Below are 13,851 nucleotides of genomic sequence, written 5' to 3'. Positions count from 1 at the left end.
TCACCGCGGTTACGTACGATTTTATACTTCTTTTATGCTAAATGTTATATTGAAAGCTAAATTTTATAGTAAATGCTTTATACTTCAATGTATTTTGTCGAATATTGTTATCATTAAACTATATATTGTAAATGGAAAAATAAATTTATAGTTTAACTTGTACGACCCAGTAGGCCGTCGAATACAAGTATGAATAGATAATCAGTCAGTTCGAAATACGAGCATTTGTTCGACAAACGATACAAAATTTTCTCGAAAATTTTGTTCGAAAAACGGAAAGTTCGACACATGAAACGTTCGACAAACGAGGTACCACTGTATATCATTACTATACAGTAGTTTAAACAAGACTTGCAAGGCAACTAAATGAATTTTCATAACTACAAATTGGAGAAGTTGGACAGTTAAATTAATCCAGGGAAACAATTGGAAAGTTAATTCATATTAATGAAATCGAGTCCAAAGGAACACTGCAAAGAACCTCGAGTATTTCTGATACTTCACTTGGCATACTGGAAGTGGCACCCTTAAGAAGTCATGGTGTAGATGGGAGGACAAGATGAATGCCAGGGATTTTCATTTGTTGACCCTTTTTCTTCATTCATACTTCTTCTGTTGCTTTCATTTTTATGGATGACCATCAGAAAATATCACTAAGGGTTAATCAGCATATTATAGGATTTACTTATTGAAAGTTGACAAATGCAAAGTTCTCTGTCTGCTAAAGAGAATTCTATATTGGTGATGTCTAATGTGTGGAGAAGTACAGATTTAGTACACAAGTCTTTTTTATATATATATATATTTTTTTTTTTTTTTTTGCTAACGATACAGTACCCAGTGGTCCAGTTATTACATAATAATATTGATAGTGAACTACATGCTCATGTATACCATTATTCAAGCAGATTCATTCCATCCATCCAGATGTTATTTTTCTTACTGTCTTTTCAGTATTAGCTTGACAATGTAGTAAGTCGTAAAGGTAACAAAAATATATTGTTGCCATCAATGTCTGTCTGCCCTTCCAATGTAAGGGGGTCTTACCCCCTTTCTTTGGCCTTTGGAAATTCTTTTGAAATAGGCAACATTATTCGGAAGAAATTTTACCAACTCCAGCATAAAAATCAAAGAATATTTTCATGCAATAAAAGCTAAAACTGAATCAAACCCACTAAAGTTTGATATGACAGAGATATACATTGCTATAGGAAATTTATAATGGAAGAATTGGGTTATTTCTTTGCAAATTGTAACAAACATGCTCATGGGAGAGATGATTTTTTTTAGCTGATCAAGCACCTACTGCTTTGAGCTAAATTACATATTTTAGTTTTATAGTAATTTTTGGCTCGGAAAATAGTTTCCTTAAGAATTGAGTAAAGCCATAATTAGTGCTCCTATCTCCAAACCAGAGAAAGAATCATGTAATATAAACAGTCACATAGGAATTTCCCTAAAGTTGCTAATGCGAATTGTTGTAGAAAACAGTAAGTATGCAACTTATATGGCGTACACATTGAAAGAAGATACTGACGCCTACCTAGTTTGGATCGAACAATAGATAAATTTTAGATTCACTATCCCATATGAAGATCACATCTGTAGAGGATTTGAAAGGAGACAAATAACAATAGCTATTAAAATAAGAAAGTTTATGATACCATGTAAAGATACTCAATATTAAAAACATTTTACAAAAATAATAATAACACATACATGGTCACTTAACCAATTTTCGTCAAACTTTCTAACCAGACTACCACATTCTAACAGACTATCTTTGCAAGTGCAATTTATGATCTATATTCAAGGACTTTCCCAACTTGAAATCAGTTCTGCACAGGTTGTTCTACCAGTTGGTATAAAGAAATAAAATGTATATAAACAAATTATTTTTCTATATGCTACACATTGTACAGCTTTAAAAAGTTTAGATCCAGTTCCAAATTAGAGACCTGGAATATGCACTGGAGTTTTTAAATTATCTCCAAACTTTTTATCCAAATCAGAAGTCGTAATAATGCGTAGAGCCAATATACTGTTTGAGTCAACACATCAATACAAAGATTTTGCCTAGTATTAAAACTACATTCTCCTGGAACCATGCAAGAGTTAGTCTTGCATGCACTTGAAATATTTAAAAACAATGCATATACCCCAGAACATCATTACATACAGTAGAATTTATAAGACATGGAGGTTCTTTATCAGGTGTGGGATTTGCAATCATGTCACCAACAAAATTCATGCATCTATTGTTTCACTCGCAAATATATCGGTGCAGACTTTCATGATTTTGTACTTAAAGTAAACATATGTGTTGAAAAGTTGATTACTATGGTGAAAGTATCACTGTTCGTTTAGCAATCTTGAGCTCAGAAATTCTGAGATGTTTGGTTAAATAAAGTTTGTTGTAAATATATGTACTGTACCTGTAATTCAGAATAGCCAGTCAAACTATTGCAAATCATTGTTACTCTCATCTATTAAAATTTCCTTTTCTGAATTTTTGTAAGTTGATGAGGCCATGCTTCAAGAAGAGTAATTGCACTTGCATGTGTACTTCAAAATAAGAAGTCATTGTTAATGGAGTGTATAAGAAAAGTTCCACAACAAAATAAGAAGTCATTGTTAACGGAGTGTATAAGAAAAGTTCCACGTGCCATTTTTTAAAGCAACTGCACCAACTTCTTTGTCTCATGGTTAAAAAAGAACAATTGCCTAAGCCTACCTCCATTACACCCCATGAGTTTGAAACTTCATTTAATCCATTAAATACCAATAGAATTTGGCAATTCACTTAGACTAAAATGTCCAGTCACTACAGCCACATGGGTCCTATCTTTGGTACAGTATGTATGACATTTATTTAATGCAGTACTGTATATAATATAGTAGTGTAGTGTTCCACATATTTTTAATTTTAAGATATACTCATATTGTGCACATCTGTGTCCTCCATCCCTCTCTCTCTTTGCTCCAGTATTTTTATTGACATGAACGCAGTACAGTATGGAAAAAGAAACCCATAAAATTACTGTGTACAACTTGTTTACTTGTAAATGTTTACAATTAAACATGTTATACACAGTATGATAATTTTCTGGGTTTCTTTTTCCATCTTCAGAAGAAAACTGAACGAAGTATTTGTTTGGTTCAACAGTACAGTATATAGTATTTCTTACAGTAATATCTGAGAGAGACAGAGAAAGGCAAGCAGATGTACAGTAAGTGCTTAGTATACCTTAAAGCGGTCCATGCTTGTATGCATATACAATACCTGTAAATATACACAGACTGAAAAATATATATGTAAATATATTGTACTGAGTTGCATTCGAGATGCATGACAACAAAAATACTACATGGGGAGAGGGTAAGTAATAGTGTAGCGTATTGTAAATTCAAAGCAGAACATTATAAAACTAGGTCGAACAACTGCAGTTGCAGTCGGCTATATTTTTGTTAGCCATACTGTACAATATTGAATTGTATTTGGAAGCAATTTATTTTGCGGATATAGCTGAAATTAAGTCATAAGTGAACTGTTAGTTTAAACTAAATGATAAATACTTATTTGAGTAAGATATTAATTACTTTATATGAAAATGGCTCCCAGGTATGTATTGTGTAAACTATTGTAAATCTTTGTTATTACTATTTTGTCACGTGTCTGGAGGATTGAACTCCAACTGCCCATGAAGTCTTCTTTTTTCCATTCCACTTTTGCACCTTTTAATTCTGCTGTTAACCTATGGTCAACCATGTACAGGACTCCCAGAGGCTCCCTGTTTGCATCCGTTTGCAGGGGTAGTATCATACTGTACTTTGACAAAATAGAGGAGTCTTGTTGCAACAGAGATCAGTTGTTTGGTAAAATTATTTTTTAAAACTATGGTATAAAAAAAATACTCAGGGCTGATTCCTTGATGGGTACAAATATTCATCTCAAATTATTTTTGTACATTTAAAACAATCTTCATCCTAGGTCTTTATTATAGTGTAAGGCCACCCTAGGTCTTTTATTACAGTACAAGATCATCACTTGCTCAATGTCTTAAGTACCCTCTGTCCTTGCCATGCCAGTCATATTGTTTTGTTATTCTTAATTTGTTAAAGGCTAAAATTCCTTGGTACATTTATGTAATTGTCTTATTCTAAAATTGGTCTGTATGGTCAATTTTCTTGTGACAAAGCCAAATTGACAATTATAGATAAATTTTATTGAGACCTTTTCATCAGCACATCTTCCCATTCGTAACGATTATGCTTCAGCAATGTTATTTAAGGCTTTTCACAATAAAGCGCATAAATTTCTTTGTTATTATTAGATTTTCTTCTGATTCCATCACTTCCTTTATTACATTGTTATATATTTTGGTTGGTCATCTGTGTTGACTGATTTTAGAGAATCATTGTGTGTATATGGAAGGAAGTTTTTTGCTTCTGCAGATGTCACTTATTGGTCCTTCTTTAGTATATCCTCAAATTCATATTCATTTTGTAAATTTTAAAATGTTTACATCATTCCATATTTCTTTTCTGTTTTTTAAGTCCTTTCTCATTCTATATGGTACAAGATGTTCAGTCTTGCCTGTAAGACAGAAACAGCAGCAAGTAATCTAATTACATGCACAACCCTTGGGTCTTCAACTCTTGTACTAGACAGTAGCAAGACTTTGTTCATTTATTGCTGTCAATATCTCTGCCCTTGCATTTTAATACATTTTACCTATTAATTTTTTCTTTTTTTAAGAAGTGGGATCTCTTTATGTATTTCCCTTTACCTCTTACTTCATCCTGATGAACACCATATTCTTTGAAAGCTTGAATTTCAAGTCACTGGCCCCTGTGGGCTTATTCAGTATGAATAGGTTTCATCCTTTGAATAATAATGATAACATCAAGCTGTACTATACTATAAAGCCTTCGTGAGTTCCCATTACCATGAAGAAGAGGACTCGTAAAGATTATACGTGAAAATTAAACCTGATAGGCGACACCAAGAAAACAGACTTAATTATATACTACTACCAAAATCGGAGGATGCAAACATAATTATGAAGAATAACCCCTTCATGGCAGTTATGAGACACCCTGAAGCAGATGTATGTGGTATACCAGTACACATGTCCAGTCCACGGTTGCAGCGGTGTGTATGTCGGTATGAGCAGCATGTACCTGTCGAAGATGATCTGCCACGCCCAGGAGGGGCTATAAAAAACCACGCCCGCACTGGACACCAAGAAAATATCTCTCAGGATATTATCATCCAGAAAACTAAGATCATCAGGAAGGGCTCTGACAGCCGCTGATTGTGCCTGCTGGAGGCCCTTCTCATCCAGCAAATAAAACCAACGCTGAAAACGACACAGGAAGTATTTCTCCTCCCCACGAGTATGAGAAGACCTGCACCCAATAATGACACTGCCAGTTGTGACAACTCCACAGATGACAACGACCCCGAACAAGATACTCCCAAGCAATCAATGAAAATCCTGACTTGCCGCCATCAACCAATAAGAGATCGGCATGGGTCAGAACCCCCTGCTGATGACCCCGAATATAAGAAGGGACACCACGCCAGAAGCAGTCCACCCTCAGCTTCCTAGCCTAAAGGATGTTTGGCAGCTCGATACAAAAGCTCGCTAAAAGAAAAAGAGAGAGAGAGAGAGAGAGAGAGAGAGAGAGAGAGAGAGAGAGAGAGAGAGAGAGAGAGAGAGAGAGAGAGAGAATCATTATTGACTTTGATAACTATGATATCATAGTTTACACGTAAGAAAATTCTAATAGAAATATATACACCAATCTTGGCCCTGCATTTGAGAAGGACCTCCATAGGCGCTCAACTAGCCTGTTTAAGTAGCATGGGAAATAGAGAAGAATCTCTATAAGCTATGCTGCTTTAGTAGCCAATACTTTTAATAAAATAATACTAATAATAATATCTCGCTGCTTTTGTAAGCACAGCTTGAAGTAATTGCACAAACCAGCAGCCAAGATTAGGATAATTTTTGGTGTTTTCTTGATATTTTTTTATTTACTTATGTAACATTTATGTTGCTGTGTTTTGTATAAGTTTAATTTTAATCCCAAAATTACATAATTAATCTGACAGGCTTCACTTATGGGAGATGTCGCCGCTCTGGTATGGTCACATTTTCTCGCTAACAGAGCATTCATTTGGTCTCTGCTAATTTTTATGCTATTTTATATTCTTTTTTACACTGACATTGTGTAAACATTAGAATATCAAATAAGGTAGAATAAGAAAATTAATATTTTTTTCAATTTTATATCCCAAAGATTACAATCATGAAATGTAAAAAAGAAAAAAATTGTTTTGTCTGCCATTCCCTGAAACATACAGCCAGTAGTGATAAATGGTTTAATTTCATTTACATTTGTATTATACCATTTTAGTGCACATGATATTGTAGGCAAACTTTCTGTATACGCTATTGATCTAGAAACTTTGGCAAATCTGTTAGTGTGCTCCATGGCTTCATCATCAAAAAACCTCCATGGGGTTTCCCTCATCCTGAACAGTAAATTTTACACATTAGAGTGAACAATTAGTAAAGGACGCCTCTCTTTATGGCTTACTGCTCAGTCACTTGGTAATGTGATGCTAGAATGTAAATCATGGTTTTCTTTAGAATCAGATAAATCTTCAGTCTGTTAAGAGTCGTCTGAGCTGCTACTCAGTCTCGTAGTAATCGTCAGGCAAAGATTTTTCCTGGGCAAAAGATTTTTCCTTTGCTTGAGAATGATCATTATGGGGAATAAATTAGATCAAAACAAAAAACAATTATCAATGAAAGCCTAAAGCATACTGGGAAAAGAGGTGGATGTCCTCTGTCAGACTGTCTGTTACAAAAACGATTTGTCATTTATCCCAAAATCAGCTCGATAGTGTTACCAATTTGTATGAATGTAAAGTGCATTTCTAAGCTAGATTAGTACAGTACCATCCTTGAAAGATGGAAAATGTTACTCGATCAAAGGCGGCGTGATAAGGGGTGGGCGACTGAGACATACTGTTAGTGATGCTTAACAGGTTGGGGGTGGTTGGCAGGGGAATGAACTCTTGACTAACATTTATTTACAGCACCTCGGTGGCATGGTCAGTTTGGTCTTGGCCTGGCAGTGAGGGGTCAGGGATGTGTATTTCTGGTTATAGAAGTTCTCTCTCGACGTGGTTTGGAAGTCACGTAAAGCCATAGATCCCATTGCTGAATAACCACTGGTTCCATGCAACGTAAAAACACCATACAAACACACACACAATCATTTATTTACGGAAAAACATAATGCTACTTTGTCATTCATTTTTTTTCATATTTCCTTCGTATAGTAATTACAATTTTTGCATTTAAATAATTGGGTAACATATCTGGATATGTTCTAGAACAAAAATGAAGACTATGCAAGTAATTTGTTTACTCATATCTTTGGACAATAAATGAATCCTCTCGGAGATAAAAAAAAAATTATGAAGTGTTATATATTTCTTATACACTGCAAATCATTACAAACAAAATTTAACTTTTAAAGTTCTATTCAGACATTTATAATAATCAAGAAGCAGAAATTTTCAAATACATGTAGACCAAAATAAAGTTTATTTAGTTCTTTGTTTTTATATAGATACAAACTTGAAGGTCTTTACATAAGGATATTACTTGCAGCATGAGCTGGGAACAGTGGTTTAACTTTTAAACAAGTTAGCTATCGCTGGTAGGGTTAGGAGCCCCACTCACCCGTCGGTACGCACTCACTTTACTTTTGGCTGCCATCGAGTGTAGATGTCTTCTCTGCCCGACTGACCATTTGACCTTTCCATACTTTTGTTTGGTTGTGATATTGATATATAGGTGTCATGAGAGTGTCTAAATACCTTTGTAAATTCTCTGCAGCTGTGTACCAGTGGAAATGAGCTGTCTTCTTTGGTTGGTGTCATTAATGGGGTACCTACCGTTGAAGCTACTCTTCAGCAGGTAGTGGACTTTTTTTCTCTTTCTTTGCCATGAGAAGAAGCTCTCTGTCTTAGCTATTAAGGGCTACAGATCTGCCTTGTGCCAAGTCCTTCAACTGAAAGGCATTGATCTCTCTTTCTTATGGGAGATCTCTATGCTGTTGAGAAGCTTCGAGCAGTCTTGCCCTACCAAGGAACTCGGGGGCCCCCTTAGTGGGACGTGACTCCGTGCACTCCAAGAGCCTTTATGAGAGTCGTCGGACAGGGGTCTGACCCCTCAAGACTGTGTTCTTGCTTGCCTACCTCAGCCACCCCTCATTCTGATACCTGGGCCAAAAGGCAAAGTGAGTGCATACTGATGGGTGGGCAGGGCTCCCATCCCTACCAGTAGTAGTTAACTACTTTGTTTAAAAGTTGAATGGCAGTTTCTAGCTCACGCTTCAAATAATACCCTTATGTAAAGACCTTCAGGTTTGTATGTTAGGAAAAATACAAATTACTTTAAAAATTTGTACTTTTCCCATTCTCAAAACTTAATTTCATATACAGGCAGTCCCAAGGTTACAGAGGGGTTCCGTTCCCAGCAGGGCACTGTAAGCCGAAAGTTGCCATAACCCGAATCATCATAACTATAATGGTAATAAATAGCACTTAACCATGCTGTTACAGCGCCGTGAAGTAGGTTACAGTGCCGTAAAACCACTTACAGCTCTGAAAACTTGTGGTTAGCAGCGCCAAAAGTCTGGAATGACATAACCCGAGCCTGATGGAACCAGGGGACTGCCTGTACCTATATCATTGATTACAAGATATAGAAACTGACTGATAATACTTCGTTTTGTATACTGGTTACAATTCAAAAGCGTTTTTAAATCCAATATGTAAAATTCACAATGTTTACTGCATCAGTTCACTACTAATATTACCATGAGAATTCAGACATTGTAATACAATCTGTCAAAACTGCACGTCTGCAAAAATGTCAAAACTGTGTAAGTTCTCAATATGGCTACAGCTGTTTGGTTTACATACCTTGTAGCTAAAATACAAATATTCAAAAACCACAGTACAAAGTCTTAAATACACATCATTGTATAAAAGCCTGCTTTATACAATATTTACAATATAAATATCTGTATATACAATAAAGATTTTTCTTTCAACAAGCTTTGTCAACTAGAAGGAATGGTGATGGGGGATAATGTGTACAGTCTTACTTCTCCCACTGTCACAACAGCACAAACAACAGGTGCCTCATCTGGAAACCTTTTGGTAACTTCCTGAATCTGTTTTAATGAGGGAACTGCACCATTTCTGAAATGAAAATGTCCAAATTTCTATAAAAATTTAATTCACAAAAAAAAATCTTGTAAACACAGTGTTTATAAGTAATACCCCACATTCATGGTTCATTAATTGCTAACAACACCAAAGTCCCTGTAAAGAAAAGGTTAGTAAGCAGGTTGGTAACTGCATGTGCCCCTGGATCCCCAAATGCTCAGCAGACAGCTTGCCACCTTACTTGTATTATGAGTAACTGCCTGTGAAGGAAGAAGGGAGCTAAAAAAAATAATTTGTAGGAATGTTTTTGGAGAGCTTTATTTCACATCAAACTCACTATTTGTAATAGTACTGATCATAATTTAAGAAGAACTGATTTGTTCAAATCCTGCCTTTTCTAAAACCACTTTATGCTTATGAACTTCTTTCTCCAGCCTAGAATTCTCACACTGATTATTTTCATTACAACAATCGCCATGATTTTTTTTATTTCCTAGTTTACAAAACAGATTTGCTAGTATATTAGGTGTAATTTTACATAGTTTAGCTCAAATTACCTACTACTCACCTTATCACAGTAATTCTTTTACCAGGGATGGATGGACTTGATTTTCTATAGACCATATTAGGAAGATACACATCATAATGCAACACCAAGTAACCCTCCATTGGATGTCCCTCACCTGGGTTGGCATCCTCCTCTGCCTTGATACAACAATTATTCAAAATATTTTCTGAAAGCAAGTAAAAAAATAAATTCTAACTATAATGTATGCCACATAATTATTAACATTAATGGGTTTTGGCAGCATATATCTTCATCATGTACACAGTAAAAAGGTCAAAAATAGTTTACAATAAGTTTGTTGTACCCAAAGTAAATGACATGAGAGTTTGCAACAAAGTTGATATCTTACCTAAAGTAGATGCCATGGAAGGTTTGATGAGTGGTACTGAAGGCCCTCTCCACAAAACTTTACCAAGACCTTGATTTAGAATTTTTCCTTCAGACATGGAATTAACAATATCCTTGTACTCCTTCCATGAATTAACTTTCACCGACAGCTATAAAGAAGATTTGAAATTAAAAAAGTTTTTGAGATAAATGAACAGCTTATCAATACTTTATCTGTGCGCCATTATCTCTGTAAGGTGAGACTTTCCAAATAAAGCAATTTTTATACAAACTCACTCACTCATAAAATAGCATGAAGACAGTCACATGAAGATCATAATTTAAGAACTGATTTGTTCAAATCCTGCCTTTTCTGCTAGAAACTATGGTGAGGAAAGCAGCTGCAGCAAGAGGGTGAAACACTGATGAAGTCGGGATGACAAGACCTGAGAAGCTGCAGAAGTATGCCAAAAAGTTTTGAAAAACTGAGGATTTATCATGTGAAAATGGCCAGAATGGGTTTGGACCAGGTAAGTTGCCAGTAAGCTGGAATGGTCAGACATCGAGAGCAACCTGAAGATAACAAAACAACTGGGAACATGGGGACTGCCAAGCCTATAGCAAGTGAATGCCAAAGCACAAACAGATAAAACTGCATACAACAGATGCACAGTGACAAAAAACAGGCCAATGTTGCCAAATTTGCAGACATGACTGAAGAGGTTTCGAACATGAAAGGCAGCAACAGGGCTGAAAGAATAATTTACAAGAATGGAGGTAAAGCAATAGGCTAGAAAGTGGATACAGCTATGGATGGAAGGGGTACTGCAAAAACCCCTTTAGTAATGACTAGAGTGCACATGAGCTGCACTGACAGCAAAGTCCCCTGAAATTGTAGAATGAAGCCTCAGTAAGTAAATTAAGAAAAAGGGAATTGGCTAAGGAAAAAAAAAAAATTTAAGAGCACTGACTAGACCAATGTTGCTAACTTTGCAGACCTAACTAAGAGGTGTTCCAAACATGAAAGGCTGAAAGAATAATTTTGAAGAATAATTTACAAGAATGGAAGTATAGGAATAGGCTAAAAAGTGGATAAAGCTATGGGCTAAAGGGGCACTACAACCACCCTTTAGTAATGCCTACAGTGCATGTGAGCTGCACTGACAGCAATGCCCACTTGCAGTTATAGAATGAAGCTTAATTGAGTAAATTAACCCTCTTACACCGACTGGACGTATTTTACGTCGACATTTTTTGTCTCCCGTGTGCCGACTGGACGTATTTTACGTCGACTTACAAAAGTTTTTTTTTTAAATTCGCGGAAAAATACTTATAGGCCTACCAGCCTAAAACTTTTGAATCACGCGCCTTGGGGGATGCTGGGAGTTCACGGATCAAGGTGTTGTTTTGTTTACAATCGTTACGCAGGCGCGCAAGTGCGAATTTCTTTCTTGCCGCACTAAAAAGTATCTGTGACACATCTCGGAAATTATTTCGTCACTTTGACATAATTTTTGTACCATTGTAAATTAGCCGTTACATGAAGTATTATATATGAAAATGTGTGCATTTTTATGTAAAATACAACAATAAAATACTCATGATTGTAGCTTTTATCACTTTTGAGATATTTTCATATAAATAACGATAATTGCCAAAATTTCAACCTTCGGTCAACTTTGACTCTACCGAAATGGTCGAAAAATGCAATTGTAAGCTAAAACTCTTATATTTCAGTAATATTCAATCATTTACCTTAATTTTGCAACTAATTGGAAGTCTCTAGCACAATATTTCGATTTATGGTGAATTTATGAAAAAACTTTTTCCTTACGTCCGCGCGGTAACTTCCGAAAAAAATCATACATGCGATTGTGGTAATGTTTGCACCATTTTAAAATTAGCCGTTATATAAAGTTTTATATATGGAAATGTGCGCAATTTCATGCACAATACAACTAAAAACAACCCATGGTTGTAGCTTTTATCAGTTTTGAGATATTTTCATATAAATAACGATAATTGCCAAAATTTCAACCTTCGGTCAACTTTGACTCTACCGAAATGGTCGAAAAACACAATTGTAAGCTAAAACGCTTATATTCTAGTAATATTCAAGCATTTACCTTCATTTTGCAACAAATTGGAAGTCTCTAGCACAATATTTTGATTTGTGGTGAATTTATGAAAAAAATAACATTTTCTTTACGTCCGCACTGTAACTCTTCCGAAAAAATCATACGTGCGATTATGGTAATGTTTGTACCATTTTAAATTAGCCGTTACATAAAGTTTTATATGTGAAAATGTGTGCAATTTCATGTAGAATACAACAAAAAACAATTGAAGGTTGTAGCTTTTCTCATTTTTGAAATATTTGCATATAAATCACGATAAATAGAAAAAAACCACGTTCGGTCAACTTTGACTCTACGAAATGGTCGAAAACGCAATTGTAAGCTAAAAACTCTTACAGTCTAGTATATTCAGTCATTTATCTTCATCTTGAAACAAATTCGAAGTCTCTAGCAAAATATTTAGATTTATGGTGAATTAAAAAAAAAAATCTTTCCTTCCCTCCGCGTGCGGATTCTCTGCCACTAATCTCCGAAATGCGTACGTACCATTCTCGGAATATTTGCTCCATTTCATATTAGGCGTTTCATAGAGTTTTATATATGGAAATGTGCGAAATTTCATGTAAAATAAAACAAAAAATATTTGAAGGTTGTAGCTTTTCTTATTTCCGAAATAATTGCATATAAAAATATATATATAAAAAAATTTGACATTCGGTCAACTTTAACTCATCAGATATGGTAGAAAACTGCAATTGTCAGCTAATACTCTTACAGTATAGTAATATTCAATCATTTGTCTTCATTTTGAAAGAAATTGGAAGTCTCTAGGACAATATTTAGATTTATGGTGAATTATTGAAAAAAATATTTGTTTACGTCCGCGCGTTACGAATTCATTCATTATTTTGTGATAATATTTTCTCTGTGTTGCTTTTATCGTTTTACAATGTGTTATATACCAAAATGATTGCAATTTAGTGTACATTACAACGAAAAAAAAGTAACTTGTTACCTTTAACCGTTTTGCGCACAGCGCGATTTTTGAATACAATTATATATGAAATTTTGTTTTTGCGCTATCATATATCGCATTATTTATATATAATAATGATAATTTTTTTAATTTCTGATGGTTGCATACTAAACTTCAGCCAATGACAAAAAAAAGGAGCCAAAAATGAACTCTTAATCTTGAAAACTAAGCGCGCTGTGATTTTTTGAAAAAAATATTTTTTCCGCTTCCGCGCTCACTCTGAAACACCTTCGGCACACGGGAGACAATTTTTTTTTTACCGCTTCGGCGTAAGAGGGTTAAGAAATAAGAGTTGGCTGAGAATGTCTTGAAAATCTTCTCGGAACTTTTTGCTATGTTCCCCCACATGTGGCCCACAGTCCTAAAGGCTATCTGATGATGGCATTCAAGGTAATAAAAAAATAAACCATGAAATAAAATTTTTCTTGTACAAAACAATTTATCATAAAATACAAATCACTACCTTATTAGCATATGAATTCAGCAAAAGAGGCGATTCCCGGTGGAGTTAGGATTGCTGCTCAAGTACAGAATACCCTCACCTTATTACCTTGGGACTCAAGGTTTGTCTAATAACTGG

The 13,851-nt window shown here is 35.0% G+C and overlaps 1 protein-coding gene across 1 annotated transcript in view; it reads right to left on the bottom strand.

Annotated features, from left to right (window-relative positions):
* Positions 1 to 1,640: 1,640 nt before the first annotated feature.
* LOC135205455 (uncharacterized) overlaps positions 1,641 to 13,851 on the bottom strand; it is a gene marked incomplete at its 5' end in the record, with an annotated part of 29,716 nt that continues 17,505 nt past the window's right edge. Inside the window, 3 exon segments of the mRNA XM_064236058.1 lie at positions 1,641 to 9,295; positions 9,831 to 9,996; positions 10,180 to 10,327. Coding sequence (XP_064092128.1) covers positions 9,154 to 9,295; positions 9,831 to 9,996; positions 10,180 to 10,327 — 456 coding nt within the window.

This window comes from Macrobrachium nipponense, chromosome 24 (assembly GCF_015104395.2).
Source record: "Macrobrachium nipponense isolate FS-2020 chromosome 24, ASM1510439v2, whole genome shotgun sequence".
NCBI lineage: Eukaryota > Metazoa > Arthropoda > Malacostraca > Decapoda > Palaemonidae > Macrobrachium > Macrobrachium nipponense.
This window is presented reverse-complemented; position numbering and strand designations above follow the sequence as displayed.